Consider the following 27,181-nt stretch of genomic DNA (forward strand, 5'->3'; position numbering starts at 1 on the left):
CTCCTGCACACCCCCCCACTGGGGAAATGCCTGCAACCAAGGTACATGCCCCTGACTGGAATCGAACCTGGGACCCTTTGGTCTGCAGGCTGATGCTCTATCCACTGAGCCAAACAGGTCAGGGCTCATCATTCATGTTTCTATCTTATTCTCCCTTCCTATCTGATATCAATAAAGATATATTTTTAGAGAGAGAAAAAATCGACTGGGGCCACCCCTACACACCCCTACAGTTCAGCGAGTGGAATAGGGTGGCAGAAGACACAAAACAAAATAGTATGAGTTTTTAAAGGTAGATGACTGACTCCTCCCTCCTTTGAGAATTGCAGTAACTGAATCAGGTATTCAGTAACATGATCCTGAGTTTGAAGTGAATCATCCCTGAAGCAAACCAGCCAGGGCTCTGGGTATATGGAGAAGGCCCAAGTCTTGTCAGCTGGTGCTCAGGGCACAAGTATGCTACATTTCAGAGTACCCAATTCTGTGGACCTACAGCAGCGGTTCTCAACCTGTGGGTCGCGACCCCTTTGGTGGTCGAATGACCTTTTCACAGGGGTCGCCTAAGACCATCCTGCATATCAGATATTTACATTACGGTTCATAACAGTAGCAACATTACAGTTATGAAGTAGCAACAAAAATAATTTTATGGTTGGGTCACAACATGAGGAACTGTATTTAAAGGGCCAGAAGGTTGAGAACCACTGACCTACAGGGTTAGCTGGGGAGGCACCTTAATCCAAGATGCAGATCTCTACTGAGGTCCTGTCCCCAGAGCAGCATTACAGATGAGCAGGTCCACACAGATGGCACGAACCTGGCTGCTCTCCCCTCTCCCTGGGCCACCGTCTGTTTTGAAGCCCTGACCAGCTGCGCTTTCCTTCTCTCTTCTAAATCACATAGTTTCTTTCTTAGGACAGCGGCTTTCAGAAGGTGGAAAGAACACTGGGTCACAGGCACAGAGCTCTGGGCTGCCTCACCTGGGTAGGTGTTGAAAGGAATGAGGTGACTTCAGAGGCTAGTCTCCTCACCTCACTAACTCCAGCTAGCTGTGTGGTATTGTTTTTGTGGCATATTTTGAATGTTTTCCTTTGGGGCTTTTCCTGATGGAATTTTAAAACAGGATATCCATCTTCTTAGGTAACTTTGGGAAGCATGTTTAGTTTGTAAAGTGATTGCAGCAGTCAAAAACTGTAGAAAAGCAGTTTTAAATGTACAGAAAGCCTCACTTGGCTTGATATCAGCCTTTGCCTGTTAAGTCACTGATTGAAGAAAGCTAAAATAAATGTGGCCTTTGCTCTTAGTTTTTTTGAATGTCCCTTCTGTTCTCAGAATGCAGTGTAGGACCCATCTCTCTACAAGTGTGTGAGCAACGGGATCTCAAGTTTCTGTGATTTCCTCTGAAAGCATACCTTTTTTGGACTGGACATTGCATCAGATGGGTGTTTTCAGTTGTTGTGCAGATAGATTTGGGATATTTATTGGCTATCAATTATGTGTAAGTTTCTGCAGAGAAAAGATACGAAGATGGCCTCAAGGAACTGGGCCAGAAGCGAAAATGTCCGCAGAATGAATGATAGCACCAAAAGATAATTGCCAATGTGTTGAGCAGTGGGCTGGCAAAGTTGAGACCTTCAAAGGAATTGATTTGGGGGATGTTTGGAGAGGATGCAAATAAGTGAGGCAATCCTTGGACCTCATTGTGGGGAACAGAATTGCATATGAATTTTGAGGTGACTAGTTCAGCTTCAAGACACATGGCAGCCAGCTGCACAGCTTCTGTCTTAGCAGTGCAAGTTAGTGACAGGTGGTTGTTGCTTCCTTCAGCATTCTCAGTTCACCGGGACTGTGGTCCCTGCAGATTTAAGTCTTGAGGATTATTCTAAAGTTCGTTATTGATTACCTTGGGAATGGAGAATATGAGGAGAGAGAGAATTAATTACTGCAAATCTAAATGCTTTCTGTTATGGCCAGTATTAACACCTAATTTCTCTTTTGATGAAGTTCAGTCCTATCTTTTTTTTTTTAAGAAGCCCTTTATTTTTCTTAAAATACTGTTTTCATGCCCTAACCAGTTTGGCTCAGTGGATAGAGCGTCGGCCTGCGGACTGAAGGGTCCTAGGTTCGATTCTGATCAAGGGCATGTACCTTGGTTGCGGGCACATCCCCAGTAGGAGGCGTGCAGGAGGCAACTGATCCATGTTTCTCTCTCATTGATGTTTCTAACTCTCTATCCCTCTCCCTTACTTTCTGTAAAAAATCAATAAAATATATATTTTTAAAAATACTGTTTTCATTTTGGGTCTGCCGATATCAGAGGGCACTTGGTTGTATGATTTTGTTTTAGGGCAGAAAAGTGTTTATTATGCCCCCAACTCTACAGGTAAAGAAACCCAGGATCTGAAGGATGAAGTGATTTCTAGACCTGGATGATTAGGTTTATTTTATTGAACAGCAAGTAAAATTAACAGTTCCTCAGTCTCACTAGCCATACTTCAGGGGCTTAGTAGCCACATGTGACTTGAGGCTTCTAGATAGGACAGCACAGCTGTAGAGCATCTACATGGTCACAGAGAGTTGTGTTGCCAGTGCTGCTCTAGACCCAGCCTGTGAACTTCAGGCAAGGGCTTTTGCCTTGTTTAGAATAATGAAAAACCAAGCATTTCCTTCTGTAATAAGGTAGGAAGAAGGTTCCCCGAACAGGCTCAGCATATTGCATACTTGCTGGCAATCTGGCAATCACTGAATCTCTGCTTCAGGCTCAGGCATGGGTGTGGTTCAAAGATGTAGAAATGATAAGAGATGTCTTTGCTTAAGGAAAGTCAGCAGGTTATATATAGACTAGAGGCCCAGTGCATGACATTCGCAGTCCGGGACCCCTGCAGCTTAGCTGGCAGGCAGACATATCCCAAGAGGTCCTCAGTGCTGCCATGGAGGCGAGAGAGGCTCACCAGCCATGAGCCTGCTGGCGAGCCTGGCTTCTGCTCAGCAGAGAGCCCCTGGTGGTCAGTGCTCATCATTGTGACGGGTAGTTCCACCGTTTGGTCAATTTGCATATTAGCCTTTTATTATATAGGATGGGTCATGTGCATACATAATTAATGCAGGAGAGAAAGGGATAAATGCTAGGAGGGGTGAAGAGGTAGGGTTTTGGAGGTTGAGAAGAGAGATCATGATAGGCTGTGGGGAAGCTGGAAGGTTTGGTGAAATGGTACTTGCAGTGGGTTGTAAGGGATGGTTAGGATTTGAGTTCAGGGGAATTTGAGGTAAGACTGCCAGAGGCAAGACTTCGGGGTAGATGAAAATAGAGGTATCTTACGATGTGTTTCCTGGGCATATCTATTATGTTATAATTAACACATTGGGTTGTATTCCTTTGCTTTTCTCTCCCCCATCTTGGGTCTAGGTCAGAAGTGCCAGTACTTGAGCCAAGGTCATTTTCTACCCCTGAACAGTAGTTGGTCCTCAGAACCAAATAATCAAATGCATTGTGTTTTTATATTTTAGTTTCTGTCAGACTGGAACATGCCACAGTGTTAAATGCCAATTAACCTTAATTTTACCCACTTCAGTACCAGTTAAAAAGGATTAGATTTGCATCTGCCGTTCTATGTCTTTCTGATAAAATGTTAATTATCTGTAAGATATTAAAAATAGCAACTTATATTGAGATATAATTCACATAATAATTCACCCATTTAAGGTGTATAATTCAGTGGTTTGTTTTTTTAGTATGTTCACAGTTGTCTATTAAAACAATAAAAATTGGAACCTTTTCATTACCCCAGAAAGAAATCTTGTAGTCCTTCAGTCACTGCCTGTCTTTCCCCAGCCCCATCAGTGTTTCATTCCTTTATTGCAAAATAGTATTTCATCTGTGGAACCTCACCATATTGGATCAGAAAATAGGCCTTATTCAGTATTTTTAAAAGGGACTTTTTTTAATGTGTGATTATGAGTGTGCTTCACCACTAAATTAACTGGATGGTATAAGATGAGGGTATACGTGTCCATTGAGGGTCCAGTCAGAGCAGCAGAGTAGCAGTAGAGATAGATAAAGGAACTTACTAGATTTTTACCATGCACAGCTGTGGGAGCTGCCAACGGTCTATGGAGTCTGGGTTTGGAGCTGAAGTTTATAAGGCATGCAGTCTGCAAGGGAAGAACTGGGTACCCATAGATCTCACAAAGCTAAGGGCCCACAGGGCAGAGAAACCCGAGGGTAAAGGAATGTGGGGCTTCTTTACTCTTAATCCTCAGATTGCTAGTAGGATGTCTCCTCTAAGTGGGGACTCTGCAGGGAGAGGCTTATAATTCCAGTCGACTAAAGGGACACACTACAAATCCACTAGTCAGTCTGATCTTTGCAGTACAAAAATTTTTGTTGTCAGGATCCTGTTACAGGAACCCCAAAGAGATTTTGGGTAGGTGGGTTATATAATTATTTGCCATATTAAAAGTTCAGACTAAGACCGATCATTTTATTTAAAGATTATATACCAATACATGAAGAACACAACACACTTAAAGGAAATAATTATTTTTCAAACCAAAATTTAATGAGGAATAGCATTATCTTTACATTTTTGAAAATATCTTTTTATTGTCTGCTTAATTGAAGACAACAGCTGGATCCTCATAGCTGCTTGTGGAAATGTAAAGAAAACACAGTCTTACAGAGACACACAGAAGAGCGAGAGTACCTGAAAAGCCTTTTCAGATACTTGTGGCAGTTCTTTGCTGCTGCACCAAAGCTTGGTAGCTTCTTAAGGTTAATAGCAATGTGCAGTTTGAAACTGAATTAACTTTTCATGCTCTAATACATTAAAAATTCATTGGTCTGTCTTATACTTTGGATGGATCTTTTCTAATACCATTCGTTCAGGTCATTTGGAAAAGACTGATTCACTGAGTTACACAAATCTTCTAAATATTGACATACTAGAGGCCTGGTGCATGAAATTTGTGCACGGATAGGGTCCCTAGGCCTGGCCTGCTGATCAGGGCCTTCTGGCTATCGGCCAGGGCCTTCCTTCCCTCTGCGATCGAACTCCTGAGGGGATACTTTGAATAGTAGCCTTTTATATACATATGTAGATTTCTTTATTACAGTTACATTTTAGAAAATTGAGTGCAAGTGCCTAAAACATCACATTCATGTATGTGGCAGCCTTGTGCCGTTACCTGTTTGGGGACAGAATTATAGTTCTAAGTCCTGAAACCTTATCGGGACAGAGAGCAGTGACTTTTGTTTTGTAAGAGCCTCAATACTCCATGGCAGAGTGGGTGAAAACAGTCGGGTGGTATTTGTGGCAGCCTAGTCATCCACAGCAGGGTGGTGGCCACTTCTGTATCAGCTAATGCCATGGGGGTGGGGAGCAGGCAGTGTTGGATGGTCCCTGTGATGGGAAAGTGGTGATCAGAATTTCCCCCCACTTAAAGGTGGTCCTGTTAGATGAATAATAGGTATTTCATGAGCATTTAAGGAGAGAGCACAATATCAGATGTAATTTTTGATCTGATTATTTTGCTTTCTAATCCTTAATATTGGCCAACATTCCACTTACTTTTATTGTTTGTATCCCCTCCCCCTTTTCCAATTGAAATGTTAAACAGCACATCTTTAAAAAAGTTTTTTTTATTGATTTCAGAGAGGAAGGGAGAGGGAGAGAGAGAGAGAAACATCAATGATGAGAGAGAATCATTGATTGGCTGCCTCCTGCACACCCTGTACTGAGGATCAAGCCTGCAACTCGGGCATGTGCCCTTGAACAGAATCAAACCTGGGACCCTTCAGTCCACAGGCCCAATGCTCTAGTCACTGAGCCAAACCAGCTAGGGCAACACACCTTGTTTTTATGTATTTGAGTTTATTCGAGCAGAGTATGTGTGTATTACTAAACTATTGTTTTAGTGGATATTTTCTTTCAGTTCTATTTTGACTTCCCATTTTCCTTGCTCTAACAGGTTTATTTGCCATCCCTCTTTGAAGTATCTGTTCAGATATTGGGTTATTTTTTATTACCAAGTTTTGAGGATTCTTTTTTTTTTTTTAAATCTTTATTGTTCAGATTATTACATTTGTTCCTCGTTTTTCCCCCCATAACTCCCCTCCTTCCAGCTCCCACCCCACCCTCCGCCCTCACTCCCCACCCATTGTCCTCATCCATAGGTGCACGATTTTTGTCCAGTCTCTTCCGGCATCTCCCACACCCCTTTTCCCCCCAAGAATAGTCAGTCCATTCCCTTTCTATGTCCCTGATTCTATTATAATCACCAGTTCATTCTGTACATCAGGTTATTTATTCACTTGATTCTTAGATTCATTTGTTGATAGATGCATATTTGTTGTTCATAATTTGTATCTTTACCTTTTTCTTCTTCTTCCTCTTCTTAAAGGATACCTTTCAGCATTTCATATAATACTGGTTTGGTGGTGATGAACTCCTTTAGCTTTTCCTTATCTGTGAAGCTCTTTATCTGACCTTCAATTCTGAATGATAGCTTTGCTGGATAAAGTACTCTTGGTTGTAGGTTCTTGCTATTCATCACTTTGAATATTTCTTGCCACTCCCTTCTGGCCTGCAAAGTTTCTGTTGAGAAATCAGCTGACAGTCGTATGGGTATTCCCTTGTAGGTAACTGAGTTTCTTTCTCTTGCTGCTTTTAAGATTTTCTCTTTGTCTTTTGCTCTTGGCATTTTAATGATGATGTGTCTTGGTGTGGTCCTCTTTGGATTCCTTTTCTTTGGGGTTCTCTGTGCTTCCTGGACCTGTAAGTCTATTTCTTTCACCAGGTGAGGGAAGTTTTCTGTCATTATTTCTTCAAATAGGTTTTCAATATCTTGCTCTCTCTCATCTTCTGGTACCCCTATAATTCTGATGTTGGTACGTTTGAAGCTGTCCCAGAGGCTCCTTACACTATCTTCGTATTTTTGGGTTCTTTTTTCATTTTGTTTTTCCGGTTGGGTGTTTCTCGCTTCTTCGCATTTCAAATCTTTGACTTGATTCTTGCGCTCCTCTGGTCTGCTGTTGGGAGTCTGTATAATATTCTTTATTTCAGTCAGTGTATGCTTAATTTCTAGTTGGTTCTTTATCACACCATCGAGGGTCTCATTAGATTTCCTGTATATCTCATCAAGTTTATCGACAGACTCTAGAAGCCTCTTGAGAGACCTCAAAAGTGTGGTTCTGAACTCAATATCCTCCCTTGATAGTTTTGTCCTGTTTCTTTGTCTCCGCATTTTTTTACGCTTTCTTGGTACACCCCCTAGTGGTCTTTGTGCGAAGTCTTGTTATAGTTAAGCCTTGATTGTTATAGTTAATACTAGAGGGATTTGACCTCCAGGCCGACTGGCTGTCTGAGGATTCTTTATATATTTGGGATACAAGTTATTTATGAGATGGGTGATTTGCTAGTATTTTTTTCCCAGTCTGTACTTGGTCTGTCTATTCTCTTAACTGACTTTCTGGAGCAAAAGTTTTCTGTTTCGATGAAATCTAGTCAGTCAAAATTTTCTTTTATGGATATTGCTTTCGTTATGTCTAAGGAATCTTTGCCCACTCTGTTTTCTTTTAAAGGTTTAGTTTTAAATTTTATATTTACATCTATGATCATTATGAGTTAATGTTTATTTAAGGTATGAAGTTGAGAGTCTTTGTTTTGGCCTGTGGGTGTGCAGTTGTTCCTTTTCCACTGAATTGCTTATACCTTTGTAAAAAATCAAATATTGTGCTTATGTTGGTTTGTTTTTGGACTCTTCTGTTTCATTGGTCTGTGTATCTTTGCTAATGCAATTCTGTCTTGATTACTAAAGCTTTATGGTGAATTATAGAATCAGGTAGTTTAATTCCTCAAACTGTGTCCTTAGTTTTCCAGGTTGTTTTACTTATTCCATTTCCTTTACTTCTCCTTATAAACTTTAGAATCAGCTTGTGTATAAGTAGAAAAAATCCTGCTGGGATTTGATTGGAACTGTGTTTAGACATATATGTTAATTTGAAGAGAACTGATATCTTTACTGTGAGACTCCCAGTTCGTGAACGCAGTAACTCCTGTGCCAGTGACGTTACTTCTTGGTGTCCTGCTTTCACAGGGGACATTGCTAGTGCAGTGGTCAGCAAACTGCGGCTCTCGAGCCACATGCGTGCGGTTCTTTGGCCCCTTGAGTGTGGTTCTTCCTAAGCCTTAGGAGTACCCTAATTAAGTTAATAACAGTGTACCTATCTATATAGTTTAAGTTTAAAAAATTTGGCTCTCAAAAGAAATTTCAATCGTCGTACTGTTGACTAATGAGTTTGCCGACCACTGGTCTAGTGCATCAGCGATGTTCAAGGTCTCCACTGGTTTGTGGACTGACCGGTCCCCTAACCCTCCTGGGGGTGGGGACGGGGAAATAAGACTGTATTTTCTTTCCTACTCTGGGAAACTTTTCTATCTTCCAGGAACTTTTAAACCATTTCTTTGGCCACTAGTATTTTTTGTTTGTTTGTTTGTTTTTATAAATGGGGGTCTTCCTTTAATACCCAGGGAAGGTCCTCTCAAAAGGATAACACCTGAGTGGTTTTATGCCTGCACCAACACGTTAAAAAAATACCCCCAAAACATAGACAACTTAGTCTTCTGTTCTAGGGTTATTCTGTTGGTGGTTTTATTCAAGTAAAGGAATTCAGTTGAAATTGGTTGTGTTTGACTAGTTTTAATTAGCTTGTTTAAAAAACTATCTCTGACCTCACCCACAGCCCCTAAAGTACCTTGTCTTTTAAAATAGTTTTTAAGGAAAATCTACCTGTTTAAGAGAGGATGCTGCCTTTTGCCAATATGTAAACTGATCTTCTAGGCCACAAATTGTTTAGGTAATTAATACCTTTATTGAGGGTTATATTCCAAATTCCTTCTTCCTCCTGCCTCTCTTTTTCCTCCTCTGTACAACTCCTGATGGCTATTGAAGTGGTGTCATGCTCAGGAAATATTTGAGTTGTGTCTTTTTGCACCACAGTTTGCTTTCCTTGTATGTGTGTGTTTTAACTTTTATTGTAAAGGTAACACATACTCACTGAAACATTCAAGCAACATGGAAGCTAGAAAGAAAGCCTCCATTCCTCAAGAGTTAATTTGTATTCCTAATGTATTATAGACTTTGTCACAGGTCCATACATGCAAGTTCACTCATTCTATAAGGACATCCTTGTAATTTATAATTTATTCAGTGGTTCTTCTATTGGTGGACAAGTCTCTTAACTTTATTTAAAACTATATGAATGTAGAGTAAATTTACACACATCAATAAACTTTGAGGCCGAAACCAGTTTGGCTCAGTGGATAGAGCGTCGGCCTGTGGACTGAAAGGTCCCAGGTTCGATTCCGGTCAAGGGCATGTACCTTGGTTGCAGGCATATCCTCAGTAGGAGATATGCAGGAGGCAGCTGATCGATGTTTCTCTCTCATCGATGTTTCTAACTCTCTATCTCTCTCCCTTCCTCTCTGTAAAAAATCAATAAAATATATTTTAAAAAAATAAACTTTGAGGTAATTGAATTTTTAAAACACCAAACTGTTTAATATTATTTTTAGAGAAATACTGCAGAAAATGGACGATTTATACACGACTCAGTTGCTCAGCATCCACATCATTTACTATGTAGAGCTCTAAGAAATGTGTGATTTGTGGAACTACTTGTCTCTAGGTGAAATGGCCTGTTTCTATTAAGTTGTTGTGCTCCCCCCCTCCCCCTCTTTAATAGAGCTTTATTGAGATACTAGTGGCCCGGTACATGAAATTCATGCACATTAAAAGGGAATTAATTAGAGGAAGTCCTATATAATAAAAGCCTAATATGCTAAGTGTCTGGTCGACCAATCAGCCGTTCAACCAATCAAAGCATAATATGCTAATGATATGCTAAGGCCACTTAACCGCTTGCTATGATGTGCACTGACCACGAGGGGGCAGACAGTTGACCAGTCAACCAATTGCTAGGACATGCACTGACCACCAGGGGGTAGACGCTCCGACAGGTAGGTTAGCTTGCTGCAGGGGTTTGGCCGATTGGGACTGAGCGAGATGGGACCGATATACCCTGGAGCCCTACCACGGTCCCTCCCCTGCTGGCCAACCTCCTGTGTCCCTCCCCACCCCCGATCCTGCACTGGTGGGGTCCCTCATCCTGGCCTGTGCCCTTTTGCAATCCGGGACCCCTCAGGGGATGTTGGAGAGCCAGTTTTGGCCCAATCCCACAGGCCAGGTCGAGGGACCCACTGGTGCACAAATTCGTTCACTGGGCCTCTAGTATTTTAATATTGCTATTTGCCCTTGCTCTATAATAGAAGTGTCAGAGATGAAAGAAAATTAGTAAAATGTATATGAAAATCTCCCTCCTGTCAGAGTTTGGGGCACACTGTGGGACCCAGAGTCAAGTCCCCGCCCACCCACTTATGCCTCGAAATCACACAAGACCCATACCCTGCCAGCCCCACCCCCATCAAGTCCCGCTGGGCGGGTGGGTGCAGCCTCAGGGCCCCGGGGCGGGGGGGAGGGGGCCATGATGACCATTTGCATATTAGCTCTTTATTATATAGGATAATTAACATACCTTGCATTTCACTTATCCACCATGTACAGTCCAGTGGCTTTTAGTATAGTTCGAGTTGTACAACCATAACCCCAATTTTGGAAGATTCTTACTTCACCAAAAAGAAGCCCCTATATCCCCTGTCCATCACCTCTCCAATCTCCCTATTCCTTACATACCCACTCCCCCTCAACTTGAGGCATTCTGTCTCTAAGCACTTCATATAAATGGAGCTATAAAATATTTGGCCCTTGATGTTAATGGGTACTTAGGTTGTCAATTTTTCACTGTAAAAAATGGTATTTCAATGTAAGAAATTTGCTTGTGTGTACCTTTGGGTATATAGTCTAGTTTTCTTTGGAATGAATTCTTAGAAATGACATTTTGTTTGAAAAGATTTGATTTTATTAAGTACTGCCTTTGGGGAGAATAATTTGACTGTAAATGTGCACTCCAGATAGCCATTAGATGCCACGCATTTTGCAAGACCCTCAGTATCAGTGGGCATTTCCAATATTTTCCATTGTTAATATGGTAGATGAAAAATGGTATTGCGTTAATAAGGGAAGTCGAGCATATTTGTTAGTCTTTTGTTTCTTATTCATTTCTCCATTATTGTAGTTGGGTTGTTTCTTATTTTTAGGAACTCTGCATTCTGAGTGTCAGTCCTTTGGTTCTTGTGTATTGCAAACATTTTCTACCTTCGTCATGTAGCTTCCATGAACCTGTGTCTGCTGGGTATGCTGGGACTTTCTTTTCCACAAGTGACCTGTGCTACACAACTTAGCAGATAATGCTGTTTCTCTTTTTCTGTGGAACAAGATCAGATGTGTAAGAAAGCAATAGACATATGCTGGTAGGCTCTTCAGTTGTGCAGCATTGCACATCCCTCTCAGTGCCCAGCCAGCATTCAGTCATCAGTCAGGGTTTGTGGGACAGACATGACTGGCAGTTAGGATGATCCTCCAGGGAGCAGATGGTTTTTACATAGTCAAGCCAAACAGAAAGCCCCAAACAAATAATTTTATTTAAGGAACACAAGTTTATATGTGGCCTTCTTTGTGGCTTTATTTTCATGTAACTAATTTAAATTGGGATTACTTCAGAGCATAGAGCCAACTGTCGGGTTTCAATACAGTGATCTGCTTTGAACCTTCAGGCTCTACTACTTAGTAGCTGGGCAGACATCGACATCAGGCCCTGTGGTGGCCCGCCAATGGCAGAGGACCAAAGAAGTCCTGGCTTTGTAGGACAGGACTCCCAGCCATTTTTAAAAACATATTTTATTGATTTCAGAGAGGAAGGGAAAGGGAGAGGGAGAAAGAAACATCAGTGATGAGAGTGAATCATTGATCGGCTGCCTCCTGCATGCCCCACACTGGGGATTGAGCCTGCAACATGGGCATGTGCCCTGACCAGGAATTGAACCGTGACTTCCTGGTTGATAGGTTGATGCTCAACCACTGAGCCATGTTGGCTGGACTAGCCAGCCATTTAAATGGGAGGTGCATATAGCCAAATCATGTAAAAGTCATAAAAGTAATAAAACCAGAACACCTTAGAGTTGTGGTATTGATTAAGTCATAATTTTCTTGTTAATAATATGACCAAAGGAATTCTGAGAGCTTCTGGAGGCTGCCCTGCTAACCTGGCAGCTAGCCCTGAGGGGCACCCACATCCTCTGCGACACAGCAAGGGAGGCCCCTCTGTCCGTCAGGCTTGACCAGATGGGTGTATGGGCTTGGCAGCCAAGTTCCAAACACTGGAACCATCTTAGCTCTGATGGACCAGAAAGTTCTTCTTTGAGCAGTGCTTTCAAGGCCATGGTGGCTTTCTTTTCTTTCTTTTTTCTTTTTAAGTTAAAATTTTATTGAATTCATTGGTGTGTCATTGGTTATTAGTTATGTAGCTTTCAGGTGCATAATTGTATACTACATCATCTGTATATTGTATTATGTTGACCACCCAAAGTCAAGTCTCCTTTTGTTACCATTTTATCGCACCTTTACCCTTTTCTACCTCTTCCCAGTATGAGCATATCCCAGAGGGAACATTTGGAAATGAAATGTAGTCTTTATCATGGCCTTCATGGCCCTTCACAGCCTTGGCCCTGCCCACCCTGTGTCCGAACCTCATCTCCCATCTTCTGCATTGCCATTCCATCTAGAATGTGTTTCTCTAGGTTCTCTGCCAACCTGGCTCCTTTCCATTCGTGGTTTTGACCTGTGCCTTTTTCTCTGTGGCTGATGATACATGTCCAAGCCCTGTGGCTCTGTTAATACTGTTTTCCCCTGCATTGCAGTTGTCCCCTCTTGTCTCCTCCCATAGCTTATCTGCCTGTTCCGGCCTGAGCTCCAGAGCCCCTCCCAGCTCTTGGTACACACAAGATGATTGATAAGTAGTAGGTTGACTAATTTCTGAGAGGAGAGTGGGGGCTCTGCCCATTGCTGGCCAGAAATGCTTGCCTTCACCTCCCAGGTTCTTCCTGTCTGGGAAAGATGTGTTAGAAATAATTAGAATGTCTTCTTCGTTGTTACTGTGATTGCAGACAAATAGGGCAGGCCCACCTAGAGGGATGCTTGAAGTCCTTGGAAATGGCATGGTAATGGATTAGAAATGATCTTTTTGAAGCATAGTTGAAGTTTTCCACTTAGGATCACATTCAGAAATTGACTACTTCCTGGAGGCTTCACTTTCCTAGTCAGGCACAGAGGGAGTAAGGGCCTGAAAGCGGTTTTTGTTTCCTTGGAGCCAGCAGGCAGTGTGGTCTTTGTCTGTGACTGGACAAGAAGGGGCCATGTTGTCTTGTTGGCACCTGCTTCTCCCCACCCAGTGGCCATGAGGGTGGTAAACTTTGGGAGCCACTGACTCAAGGAAGGGAGAAAATACTGACTTGAGGTGAAAACGGAGTAATTCAGATCTGAGAGTCCTCACGTTTGTATTCTTGTAAGAACTTCAGTCCCTGGTTACCTCAGGTTCTGTCCAAGGACTGGCTGTATTCCATGGTCTCGTCTGAGGCCTAATGTTGCCTTAGACCAGTGGTCGCCAACCTTTCAGACTTCAGTGACCACCAATGATCCTCGACCACCAGTTGGTGACCGCTGCCTTAGACGACTCACACAGAGGGAAGTGGAGTTGACTTCACAGTTAGAGTTTTCTCACAGAACGAGATGTTCTCTCCAAGTGGCAGGAAGTTTTTCCCAGCCCTCAGGAGGCTCTGGTTTCTTAGGGAGCACGGCAGCTCCCAGCCTGGGTGTCCCTCAAGACTGCCCACCTCCCTTCGGGTTGCTGTGTGTACCCCCCTACAGGTCAGTGCTGCCCTGGCTTCTGGACACCCTCCCTTTATAACTGGATGGTTGCTGCGCCCTGCATCTTAGTCCTGCTCAGTACACCTCTGTGTCTCTGTTGGTTTGTCAGCTGCCTATCACTCTTTGTGAGCTTGGAGCTCGGTTCCATACATTGAAGATTGTTCTGGGCCAGACCATCAAGAAATTGATTGTATTTGAATCCCTCCAAAAAATAGTAATGGAGCTGTGCCTGAGAGCTGGAGGAGTTCTCCTGAACACAGTGTGTGAACTTTGTGCTGAAGGTGGGTCTTGAGATTTAGTTGTTTGGAGCCATTTTGTAGAGTTCTGGTTCTTTGATGTGAAGAGCTACTTGGGGACTAGATCTGTTTGAGAAAGAAGTGGCTACAAGATATGCAGCAGGGTGAAAATCATAGTTCAGAGTTGTTTACTGTGCATTATGCAAATCGGGGGGGGGGGGGCAGCCCTCAAACCAGAAACAGTCATCTGTGAGGGAATGCTTGAGTAAATCATGACATAATGCTATGGTGCTGTTCAAAATTAAATCCATGTATCCATGTGCATATTTATGCATATGTGCATGTATGTTGACTCAGGATAGCTGTAATTGATCCATGTATTATGATTAGTGTACCGTTTCTTTTCCAGAGAAAAAGTTCATGCACATATGTCTGTATGTGAACATTGAGAAAGCCTGGAAGGTGGCATATCAAACAGTGGCTTCCTTCCCATTTGGCTCGCAGGGGAGAAGGTCACTGTTTCCCCGAATGCATTTCTGCAGCCATTGCCTTGTCATTGTGAGCAGTGAGCATTTCATTCTTGAAAATCCAAAAGTAAAAATAAATTCAGGACCTCTACAAAAATATGTATAGCAGTTTTATTCATACTGTCCCCCAAACTGGAAACAACCCAGATGTTAGCAGGTGTGAGTGGGCAGATAATGGTGTGTCCCTGCCATGGAACCCTACTTGGCAATATATGTTTCAGGGGAGTCTCATTGAATGTTGAAAGGCCTTCCAAAAGGTTACATACCTATGTCCATTTCTGTAACATCATCAAAATGACAAATTACAGATGTGGAGATTAGTCATTGCCAGGGTTTGGGACGGGGGGACACGTAAGGGACGTGGGTATGAATGAGAAAGTGCACTCTGAGGGTCCTTGTGTTGGGATTGTTCAGTATCTTGACTGTGGTGAACACATAAACATACACATGTCATAAAATGCGTACAAGTGAATAGGAATTGGATTAGTATCTTGTGTCAACGTCAGTATCTTGGTTGTGATATATTGTAATATTACTTTGCAAAATCGTACTTTTGGGAAAATTGGGTAAAGGGAAAGGGATTTCTGTTATTTCTATAGTAATTGTGAAATCCATGATATCACAATGAGTTTCATAGAAACATGAAATTGGGGAATATAGAAGTTGTGCAGGACTACAGGTTATATTGAGAGTGGGCATTGTAAAAAGTGTATATTCATAGAGTTAACAATCTCACAGCATCGTATCTCTATGCTTAGGACTTTTTTTCATCTTTATTTTTTTCCTGACTAGGGCCTCTGGATTCATTTGGCTGCTCCATCAAACTTGTATCTAAGGAGTGAGCATGCCTCCTTGAGGAAAGGGCCACATGGGCACATAGTATATTAGGGAGGAAAGATAGAGAAAGAGCCAGGGCTGCCATGGCTTTCTAGACCTGGGTTCCTCCTATGGCAGTGCCCTCAGAGTGCTTGGCTGTGACCCATTCTGGTAACATGAACTCTCTCATCCCACTCTGCCTCACTCAGGGGCTGTGATCACTACCTGAGACCCAGTAGGGGGCCAGTAAATGGGAGCTACTGGTTCATGAACTACTTCAAGCAAACTTGAGGTGCTGCTTGCTCTGCCCCAGGATAACAGACATGAGCTCTCCTCCCCAGCTCTCCTCCTAGCGACCTTCCTGAAGATCTTTGCTCTGTATGCCTACCCAGGCATCTCTGTGGAAGCTTTTCCTGCCTCAGCTCCCAGGCTACCCTTTTTCTTCACCCATCCATCTATTTATTATTTAATTTATTGGGGTGACATTGGTTAATAAAACCAAACAGGTTTCCAATGTGCTATTATTTAACACCACCTCCATACTGCATTGTGAATTTACCACCCAAAGTCAAGTCTCTTTCCACTTTCTTTGCTCCTTTTAATTGTGTGAGAATTTCAGATATGCTTATGTGAATGCTTCATGCTAAAATTTTCCATATATAAATGTAATGTTATATTCTTTGCTTCTTAGGCTTAAAATTTTGCTGTGTTGTCTTTTTATTTTTTTAAAAATATATTTTATTGATTTTTTTACAGAGAGGAAGGGAGAGGGAGAGAGAGTTAGAAACATCAATGAGAGGGAAACATCGATCAGCTGCCTCCTGCACACCCCCTACTGGGGATGTGCCCACAACCAAGGTACATGCCCTTGACCAGAATCGAACCTGGGACCCTTCAGTCCGCAGGCCGACGCTCTTATCTACTGAGCCAAACCAGTCAGGGCATGTGTTGTCTTTTTAAAAGGTTTGCTGTGTGCCCATGTACTCCTCACCCGGTTTCCAGTCATTAGCAACTTAAATCAACAACTAAGGAACTAGTAACCAAGTTTTTTGTGTTTTTTTTTTTGTAATTTTTGTAAGAGTTTATTTGAGTCAAGCTAACAACATATACAGAGGAGCAAGATCTCAAATGCTCCCAACCAGATTCCTCCATTAACCCTCCATTAACCCTGTTAACATCCTCATTCTGTTTCTGGGCTATTGTGCCCCCCCCCCCTTTTTTTTACTGTTACTGTATTGGACAGCCATTTATTAAATATCCTAAATACTTACAAAAATAAATCAAGTATTGCTTGTTTTTCTAGTGTCAAATTCTTTGCCATAGAAAATAGAACCGTTGATAAATTAAATGTTACAATTAAGCTACATCAAGTTTACTACCTGCACACCATTTTCTTTTGTGGTTGTCCTTTAGTGTTTTACAGATTTCTAAACTACTTCTTTGCAATGTATAGGTTCACAGAATATAAGCATACAGCCATACACACATTTTACATAGGAATGGTTCTTGTTAACTATACATACAGAGAACCTAACATGTTAGTATTGTGCCATAAAAGCCACCTTATAGAGCCAGATACTTTGCCTTTTGAAGGTGATTATTTAAATTGTTGAAGTTGCTTGAATCTGTGTCTGGTCCTTATTTTGTGGGGAATTAAAAAAAAAAGAAAAAAAAGAATGTTGAGGCATAGAGCTCCTAGAGATTCTATGCAGTCACTCTGATGTGGATGAGAGAACCCTCCCCTCCCCCAACCCAGCAGATTCTGCTGCAGAGCCATGCAGACATGGCTGGAAACCACAGACTTGGACAAGAAGGTGACTCAGGAGTTCAGATTAGGAGTCTTGATGCTGCTTGATAGGTTTCCAGAACCAATACTGATATTTCTCAGCTGTCCTTCTGAAATATATTTGGGATTGACAGTTAAGAAATGAGTATGCAGAAAGATATCAGTGTTCTAATTTATCTTGATAACCTCTGTTTTATGTAATATTCTTTAAAATGGGTTCAATGCTGGGAGAGATGTGAGGAGGAAGACCATACAGATTGGGGGTGAGGTTTGACTTGGAATTCAGGGTGATCTGGTAGAGTTGGGATTAAGAGGTGCAGTTAAAGGCTTGTTCGACCACTTCAGGGACTAAGTTGGTAATCCATAATCTGCTATTTTAACCAAGTCCTGGTTTTGCTCACTGGGCTGTATCACTAGATGGGAAATTCAAGGAGGACTCTGGGGGACTGAATGGAGACTGAATCTGAGGAATGGCTGGATCTTTGTGTACCAGGGTCTTTGTGGTCTTGAAACTATCTTAGTTGAAAGGCTGTGAAGTTTTATTGTGATGTTTGATTTTTCCAAACCCAGCCTTTTTGGGAGGTTTGAGAAATCTTAATGAAGTGACAGAAAATGTCAAAGCCAACACATTGGAATTATATTCTTCATCTATTAGCTCATTCAGGAGATTCAGGTGCCAAATTAGTGTTGCATCATTTCCATAGCAATTGGCCATGTTCTCTGGGTTATTAGGTCTGTTATGACATCACAAATGAAAATCATCAGGAAGGAAAGCTTACATAAGCATAGACATCCTCAGTAAAAAGGAGGATATAGAGGATTTGTAACTAGCTAAGGTAGTCTTTTGTGTGTTTCTAAACTCACTCTTTAAAAAAAGTATTTTGTGTCTTTTTACATATTTATTAAAATTATGCCTCTGATACTTACCACAAGGTTTGTTGTCAAAAGGCTTATCCATGAGTAATAGAGATGATTTCTGTTGTTTTTTTCTGAGTGTCAGCGTATATTTTGCATTGATAATTGGCTTCCCCTCCCACCCAGCAGACATCTGGCCTATCAGGGACTTTTATCTGTTTATTTGAGGCATTCCATATGGTCATTAGTGTTTGCCAAACATGTCTCCAGTCTTATTATTTAAGATTGTTGTGTATCAAAAAATTAGTGTTGTTCATATGGGCTAGATGAGAGTCAACACATCTGGGAAAATTCCAGCTGTGCAGGACATAAAATTCAGGAGCAGGATCACTATATATAGCAACAAATATATGTATACACCAATCTTGCACCCCTTTGATGATAAGAAAGGCAGTTTTATCATTTAGGATATTTCTGGAAGCCTAGTACAGACTTTCTGTGGTTATCAGGTACTTTCATTTAATTCTGGTCCAGGGATTTACTGTGTCTTAATTAAATTTTTAATCCTCTTGTGAACTAACTCCTTTATGAGGAGCTTTTAAAAACTGGATATTCAGTCCCTCAAGAGCTAGACTTGAGTTGCCAACTTTCTACAAAGGTCCCATGGCAGTTGGTTGGGAGCTTCATGGGGCCTGTTGTCCTGGATTCTCATGTGCTTGGTGGACCAATTAGGACTTTGTGCCCTTTCACATCCACTGACCCCCATCTTTATGCTTATGAAGGGTGGGAAAGAGCAAATTGGTCAGCCTAGCTGAAATGTGTACCTTGGTGTATAAGATGGGGTATTGTCCAGGAGAACCCTGTTCAACTGTTTCTTCTACCTGCCTTGCCTTCTGGGGTCAACTCAGAGAAATCCTGTCTTCATTAACAATAGAACAGGAGCTCTCGTTTCATAAAATATTAGACTCTCTTTATTCACCATATTGCAGTTAATTCTGCTGCCAAAAAACTGTGGTCCAATTTATTCATTTTCCCCAACCCGCACTAAGGTGTTGTGGATGGTGATCCATAAGATCTCTTGAATCGATCTTTACTTTTATGAGCACCGTAACTTCTGGTGAAAAAGTGCTCTATCTCAAGTCACCAAAACAAATCTTTAAAAATACTTTCTTTCAGCAATAATCTGAATTCACTTGGATCTCAGAATCATGGGTCAGGCAAGTTAACATTTGCCATAGTTTATTAGATTGCTTACCTTTACATATCACCCTATTTTTAGGAGCAGTGCTTTGTTTTGTGCACAGAGAATTATTTGTCATATTTGCGTTTGCTCATTATAAACCATACTTTAAAGCAATTGCAGTCGGACAGATTTAAACCAAGGACCTAAATTAAAAGTATAGGGCATGTGTCAAACAAATTACTTTAAAATTTATAGTACATTCACATGACGAGAGTGTGTGTGTATGGTGAAAAATACTCTTCAGCTTCTATAGAACCTCTTAATAGTTTCTGTGTATTTTCTCAGTGCTATTTTATTTGTACAAAGAGAAAGAATAATTTACATATTCCAGTATACTCTATCTCTTTCATAACAAAGGCTGCATTTATTGCTTGGTTCTTAAATTTTTTTAAAACTTGACTTGAATTTTCCATATAGGTACCCAGCTGTGCAATATTCTATCAGTTTATTGTGTGTTATTAATTTCATAAGCCTCCTCGAGACTTTTTTACTTTTCCCCCATAAAATATTTCTGTGGTATTTTCATGTAGTTAATTTTGGAGGATAAATGTGGGTGAAAGACATTTTGGCCACAGTACCTGATTTTTCATTGCTTTTAAAGCACGTTTCAGAGTTTGAGCTAGTGAAGCAACGGTAAAAGGAACTTGAACTTCTCTTTGCCATATTTTCCCTCCACCAATTTTTTTTGTCAGGGTGTAGTGGTCAAGGGACCACTTTAGAAAAAGATTTATTTTTAAGAATAGTTTTTAACTCATTGTTAATTTAAGTGTATATATTGATATTTAATAGAACAACTTAATTAAGAGTATTAAGATTGGAAATGGTCTGTTGAAATGTGGTGGTAATGCCGGTTTCTTGGCTTCCAATGATTTCTAAGGTGTGTGTGATGCTTAAGAAGGGAAAAGTACAGTTTATATTCAGGAATTGGTTGAGAGATGTAATCTGATAGTTTGGGGTTTTGGAGCCGTCTAGAGAGGGAAAGGGATGGCGCTATCCATGGTGCTGAATTGAACAGTGCTGGTATAAATGCTGGAAAGACCCTGAAATATTGGAGGTCGAGGACACACCTATGTACATATTTTTAAAACTAAATCTCCTGTTTGTAGCTGAGACTCTTTAATTTCTATAGAAGTGTCTGATGCCCCAGGGAAAGCTCAGTGCACAGCACTGATTAAATTGGGGACCAGCGTTAGTTGTAATGAGCTATTCTGATATGTGGAAGATGGCAAGAATCTAAAAATGTGAAATATGGCCCTTTTGACCAGTAGAGACTACTTAAGTCCTGGCTTTCCATCATTTTTTCCACTCCCCTCTTCTTTTACATCATGGACCTATGCCAGTGAAAGAAGATGGTTTTTAAATTAATTGGTAAAAATAGTGATGAGAATGCTAGTTAAAATTGACACCTTATATTTCCCAGCCATTGCTTAAAAGTTTTGAATCTACACTTCTGATTCTATGTAAATGTTTTCCAAGACATATTTAAGCAAGCATTCAGAATAAAAAAAATCATTTTATTAGTTTCTTGGTCCTTTCTGGGCCTGTTATACATGCCAATCCTCCCAGGGGCCTCCTTCCCAATTCCCTATGCCCCCCAAAAAGCACACATGTTTCAGGGTTTGAGCAAGTTAAGCAACGGTAAAAGGAATGGTTTTTGCATGGATTTATACTTCAGTTATACAGTAATTATCCAGAGACTTTGAGAATGATAATTTAATATTTTAAGGTACTGATGTGTATCTCTGTTAAAAAGATATAACGTTTGTACACTCGTATATATTTCATAAATCAACATTTTCTCTAGGATTGATTGGATTTAATGAGTAGGAAACCTACTTCAAAGTAAATATCATTGCAGATGGAGCAGATTACTATGTGGAATAGTGCATGATAAAGTACATTTAGCATTTTGGAAATCAACCCAAGTTCATATTTAGTAAACGTACTAATAAATGCCTTTTGGGTTAGAGTGCATTTATTTTGACACAGTTGTAACTTATTAGTGCCTAGAAATCATCAAAAGTACCAGTATAGTTTTATTTAATTTAAGCCAAGAAGGTAAAAACCATGGAATTTCTTTGTTTCTTTAAAGCTGGAGATACAGATGACCCACCAAGAATTACTCAAAACCCTGTTATCAACGGGAATGTAGCCATGAGTGATGGGCACAACAACACAGAGGAAGACATGGAGGATGGTAAGTACGTGTGGTCTGCTTACTTGCACCAGACAGAAACTCTGTCAGAAACACAAGTAGATGTGATGCCTATTTCTTCTTCAAGTTCTTCTGAATTTCTTAAAAGTAGCTAGTTTTTAGGAGGTTGTGCCTGAAGAAAAATGGGGCATTGAATTGGTGTTGAGTTCAAGATTACCTACAAATTTCAAGGTAAGTTGATTCTCCCCAGCCTAGGTGAGAAGGTTTAAATACAGAAGTTTATAATTATATAACGGGTACACAGGCCTGCAATTTTCTGGCCACTGTTAGTATTCAGAATAACTACATGTTACTCTCCTTTCCTTCTTGTTGGCAGCAAGATACTTCCAGACATTGGAACTTGGCTTTCCATTGCATTCTTAGTGCATTGTGTCTACCAGTTGTCTGTACCCCACTCCTGTTAGGTGTGAAATCAAACCAAGCTTTGGACTTCATTCTCCCACACTAACTTTAGGTCTATATCTTCTATGCAAAAAACATGCATATTGTACATGCATGGACATTTTATGCCTAGGGAATCGTTTTCTTTTGAGGCAGTTTCTTTTTTACAATTTATTAGATTATATGACCTGTACATTGGCAAGGTCAGAAATCGTGAGCAGGTAGCAGCCAGTCATCACTTTATGCAGCCCCTGGAATCTTGCAGTGTAATATGAAACCATGTTCTGTCAAAAGCATGTCCATCAATCCTCATGAGGGTTGTGTCCTTCCCAGGGGTGTAACGGGGCAGTTGAAAGAAACCTCATCAGCCACGGGCTGCACCACCAGAAGGACTGCTGTTCAGACCTCCTGCCAAAAGTTCAGCCTCCATGAGAAACTGCAGCCGTAGTTGAGATTTCTCTGACAGTGCGGTTTACCCCCTGGCAGCTGGCTGAGGCAATATCTGAGGAAGGTAAAGAAGAGTGGTCTAAACCCCGCTGCTTTATTACCTGTGGAGTGCGCTTTCCACTCTAGACCAAGGGCAACGGTGTGGGTGTGGTCTCTGGTTGCCGGGCTTTTGGTTTTATTTTAGACACCGGAGATGCCAAAAGTAATTCAGAGAGTATAGTGGGAAGGCACAGCCAGGTCTGATGTGCCAGGTGTGAGTGAAGGACCAATTCTAACCACTTGCGGAGCAATAGCTTGCCCAACCCAGTCACAGCACACTCAGTCTAGTTTCCACAGAGCATTTTCAATCTGATATTTCCACTGGTGTTTTTATGGGCAGAGGGCTTGGGAGAAGGCACAGGTGTAGATAAAAGGGCATGTGTCTCAGCCTCGGCTCTGTTGCCTTTTTGGGTGGGTCATTCTTTGTTGTAGGCAGCTGTCCTGTGTATTATAGGACACTGGAGCTATACCACCTTCATCCCCCTAACTGACAACCAAATATCTAGATACTGCCAGTTGTCTCTTTGGAGCCAGAGTGGCCTCATTTGTGAACCACTTATATGAGATCATAATGTATGTAAAATCCCTTTTCTCTCAAAGCAATTTTACTAAATTATTAGTAGTAAGTAATGATGCTGAACCACAGAACCTAAAAATGGAAATGCTCCTGTTGTGAATTACCACATGGAGAAAGCATATTATAGGAGAAAGTAGAGTGGTCTTCAGTTGCACTTTCTTCCTGGTTTGAATTTTAGGTGCTTTTTGAAAGACCCAGGAGTAAGAGAATGAAAAAAAAATCATTTCTATTTGATGGCAAAGGGGGCAGGAGGGAGGTGGTTCTCGTTCTAGGCGTAGAAGCCTTGAGGGCAGCATTTTCCCAGCCATCATGTGTATTTCAAAACACTCTTCTACAAGACATGTGTGTTGTGAATCTAGGAAGTTTGAGGAGTGCTAGGTTAAACAAGTTTCTGTAGTATAGATCTCTGAGTCATTCAGTATCCCAACAACTTTCTCCAAAAGACTCTTTGTTAATGATTCCCCAAAACTCTGGACTTTAGAACCCTTTTCCCCTGAAATCTCCTTTTAACACCTCAATCTGGAAAACACTGGATTTCAATGATCAATGCCTTAACTGTGCAGAGAGGCCTTAGTGTAAGGCACATTTCCTATACAAAAGTTAAGCTAATAGTTTGGAAAAATGTTTGTGGGGTAGAGGGCATAAATCCTGTTAACACTGAGTTGTGGACAAGTATCAAATCATTTCCTAGTTGTGCGCACCTACTATACTTTGATGTTAGTGTCTTACTGTCTTTGCTGAGATGACCATGAGAAGTTTTAGAGCAAGTGCAGCCTCGGCAGGTCTAGGGGGATCTAGATTGAGATTGTTGGTACCCATGAAACAAATTTTTGGGAATTCACTAGGGCTTTGTAAAGACTTGTATTCTAGACTTGATACAATCAACTGCAAGAGTGCCATTTGGGAAAACTTCACTCTAACCTTCCTGATTCAGAAAATCCAAGTATTTTATGCTCCTCTACTTTTTCACGAAACTAAACCTCAGGCCAGTACATTGGCCTTTGACCTGTGAAGATAAGGTTGTTGTAAGAATAGGCATAGTGGTAGCTGGGGACTAGATGGGAGCTGCTGCTGCTGCTGCTTTTCAGAGACAGGATGGGAAAGTAGCGGGTTATCAAGTTTTCTGATTGAGGATGTCTTGATGGCAGCAGTTAACACAGCTCATTGTTCTATTATTTATAATAGAAAGATTCTTGGAGTGATAGGTGCCCTGTGGCATCCTGGCAATTTAGAGTCTTTGTTTGGATGAAATACTAACACTGCAGGATGTGGAGTATCCTTCATAATTCCAGGTTTACTGCTTTCTTAAAACACTTTTAATTTTGAAGTCATTACAGACACAGGAAGTTGCAAAAATTGTACATAGAATCCCAAGGACCTTTCATTTATTTTCTTGGGCAAATACTTATATTAGCCTGTTGTAATTCCTTATAGGGCTGTAGCAGGCCAGCCTTATCTGTCAAAGGTGGGTTTCAAGTAAGCTTCTCTTGTTTTGACCTTTTTGTATTCAAAGTAATTTGAATTATTAGTATAAATAATTTCCAGTGATAGGGTAAGATTTCTATTTACTTGATTTCTATTTATGTTGAATTTCCTGTTTAGGAAGATAAGTTCTAAGAATGTGCCTTCAGTGTGAGGCAGAATCTCACATCTAGTGTGTAATTCAACGAGTGTGAACCGAGTACCATGAGCCAGGTTGGCACCAGGCTCAGGGCACTGAGCCTCTGTCGGGCCTGCCATCGCGTGGACTCAGTGCCACGCTCACTTCACTATTGTTGAGTCCTATTTAATATTGAAAGATGAATTTAGAAATTGACTTAAATTCTGAAGAACAGAAAAGCACTGATAGGTGTCAGTTTTTTATCTATATAAGAATCTAATCCTACGGATAGCTGAAAACAAAATCAATTAGAAGAGAGGTGGGACCTTGCAGCCTCGAAATCTTTAGGCCCCAGGAGTGAGTGTCCTGGGGTGCTTTTCGATTGGTTCTGTTCAGTTCTTCAATCAGTGTAAAGCAGGTCAGTTTTGTTGGGGTCTGTGTTTGGTGGAGTGTTAGAATGGCATCCTACAAATCAGAGGCAGGGTCATTGTGCTTAGCGTTGACAAATCTTGAGTATTAAAACTCCCGTGGTCACTTTGTAAAACACTTTGGATAAGATGAGCCAGTAAACCTCAGGGAGCCTCAGTTTCCTTGTCTGTAAAGGGGGAATTAAGTACTGGCTGTCCTTGCTTACCTTGCAGGATTTAAGTACCACTCAAATGTGACCTATGTGTCTATGCAAAAGTGGCCTGCTTTTCTCCTCAGCCATTCCATACACCATTCTCTTGAGCAAGTTTCTTGCCTTTTCAGTGGACTTTATTATCCATTAAAGGGATTAGGGTTGCCTGCCACTAGGAGAGGCTCGAATTCAGAATGCAGTCACCTCTTAGATGTGCTTAACCCCTGCTCAGCTGCTCTCCTTTTAAAGGGCTTCACTGTAAACTGCAGAGCAGTGTTATGTGTAGGAAAAATTCTTAGGGATGAAGAAAGAGTGTTTAAAAGAAGGTAAAAATGCTGTCACACATACATTTGGTTTTTCTTTTTTTTGGTAAAGAATATTAACCTCTCATGAGGACTGATGGACATGTTTTCCTAAGAACAAATCAGTTAGTCACAAATCAAGCAGTTTGTGTACACTGAGAAGTCTGTATCCTGAGCACTTGGCTGTCTCGGTGCAGTGTAGAGACTGAAGGATGAAGGGAGGGAGTGTTCTCTTAACCCGCCTTTCTTCCCCTAAGCCTCCAGTCTCATTGGGGACCTCAGGAGCCAGTAGGGCAGGATGTCAAAATAGCATTGATTCTTAAACCCTCCCTGCCCGTTCTATTCTGTAAAGTAACTGTGGCTCCTCAAGGTGTAGCCCTTGGTCCCCTGCCCGCCTGTAAACTGTTCCCAGTCTGCAAGGGGATAGGTACAGAAAGTGAGAGGAAGCATTTAGAAGCATGTACCTTGCTGTGGCAGTTTTACGATGCTTTATTATGAAGTGCTGGCAGTGATAGATTGGCGGGTGGCCTTGGGAGGACCACTCCTTCACACAAGGAGTCTAAGAAGTGTCGATATGGACACTGCTGGGTTTATCAAAGCTAATCTGGCGCTTGTGTCAATTGTAAATGAATAGCCACCATCAGTAAAAGCTGGAATTCTAAAGTTTGTGACATTAGTTGAATGTCTAACAGGCACTACAACAACACATTGGTTTTTATTGGAGAAAATCCTAATTCCTTAAATTTCCCTTTAGTATCATTGAGTAATAAAGAATACCAATTTTTTTCTTTTTCTTTTTTCTTTCTTTCTTTCTTTCTTTCTTTTTCTTTTTCTTTTTTTTTTTTTTGCTAGGGAGTTCAGGCTGATTTTTCACAAAAATTATGAACTAATGAAGTTATTTAACCTTTATTTGTAGGCTAACTTTTCAGCAATCTTTTTGTCTCTAAACAGTGCCGCGCTTCCTTGGGGAATAGCCCTTTACCCGAAAGGCCACCAGTGTTTGCAAGTTCAGCACCCCCTTCGTTTTTCCTCTTCAGCTTAGCCTAAGTCTCAAGGCTTTTTCTTTTCCCCCCACAACCCCTGACCTTGACAGATGTCACATGTTTCATCCCTTCTCTCCAAAGCTCCTCCATGCACTAAGAATTATGTGAGAAGTAAGAAGTAGAATAGCTGTTCTTATCACACTGGACTCTTAAAAATCTAGGAGGGAAGGCAGGTGTGTGTTAGCCTCCTGAATTTGGGGTTTCATTCACACAGAAGCTGCATATCATTGTGCTGTTTTAGGTTATTAGTAAATTGGGCTGATGTTATTTTTCCAGAGAGCTAGGTTTTAGCTAGTTGATGTTGTGTAGAATAGTTTATTCCTGTTTGTTGGTGCTTTCAGGGCTGTTTTACGGGCTCTGATTGACAGTCACGTGTTTTCTTGCAGACACGAGTTGGCGCTCCGAGGCAACCTTTCAGTTCACTGTCGAGCGCTTCAGCAGACTGAGTGAGTCGGTCCTTAGCCCTCCGTGTTTTGTGCGAAATCTGCCATGGAAGATTATGGTGATGCCACGCTTTTATCCAGACAGACCACACCAAAAAAGCGTAGGATTCTTTCTCCAGTGCAATGCTGAATCTGATTCCACGTAAGACAGTTTAAATGATGCAATTACAAATC

General features: G+C 41.2%; 1 protein-coding gene across 1 annotated transcript in view; it reads left to right on the forward strand.

The window, feature by feature from the left end:
- Positions 1-27,181, forward strand: part of LOC139009064 (ubiquitin carboxyl-terminal hydrolase 7) — a 68,892-nt gene that overhangs the window by 12,501 nt on the left and 29,210 nt on the right. The window contains exons 2-3 of the mRNA XM_070412999.1: positions 21,434-21,538; positions 26,951-27,149. Of these exons, the coding sequence (XP_070269100.1) occupies positions 21,434-21,538; positions 26,951-27,149 (304 nt within the window). The remainder of the gene's footprint in view (positions 1-21,433; positions 21,539-26,950; positions 27,150-27,181) is intronic.

The sequence above is a fragment of the Myotis yumanensis genome, unplaced genomic scaffold, assembly GCF_028538775.1.
Source record: "Myotis yumanensis isolate MYYU_CA2020_CCGP unplaced genomic scaffold, mMyoYum1.0.hap1 SCAF_4, whole genome shotgun sequence".
In the NCBI taxonomy this organism is placed as follows: Eukaryota; Metazoa; Chordata; class Mammalia; order Chiroptera; family Vespertilionidae; genus Myotis; species Myotis yumanensis.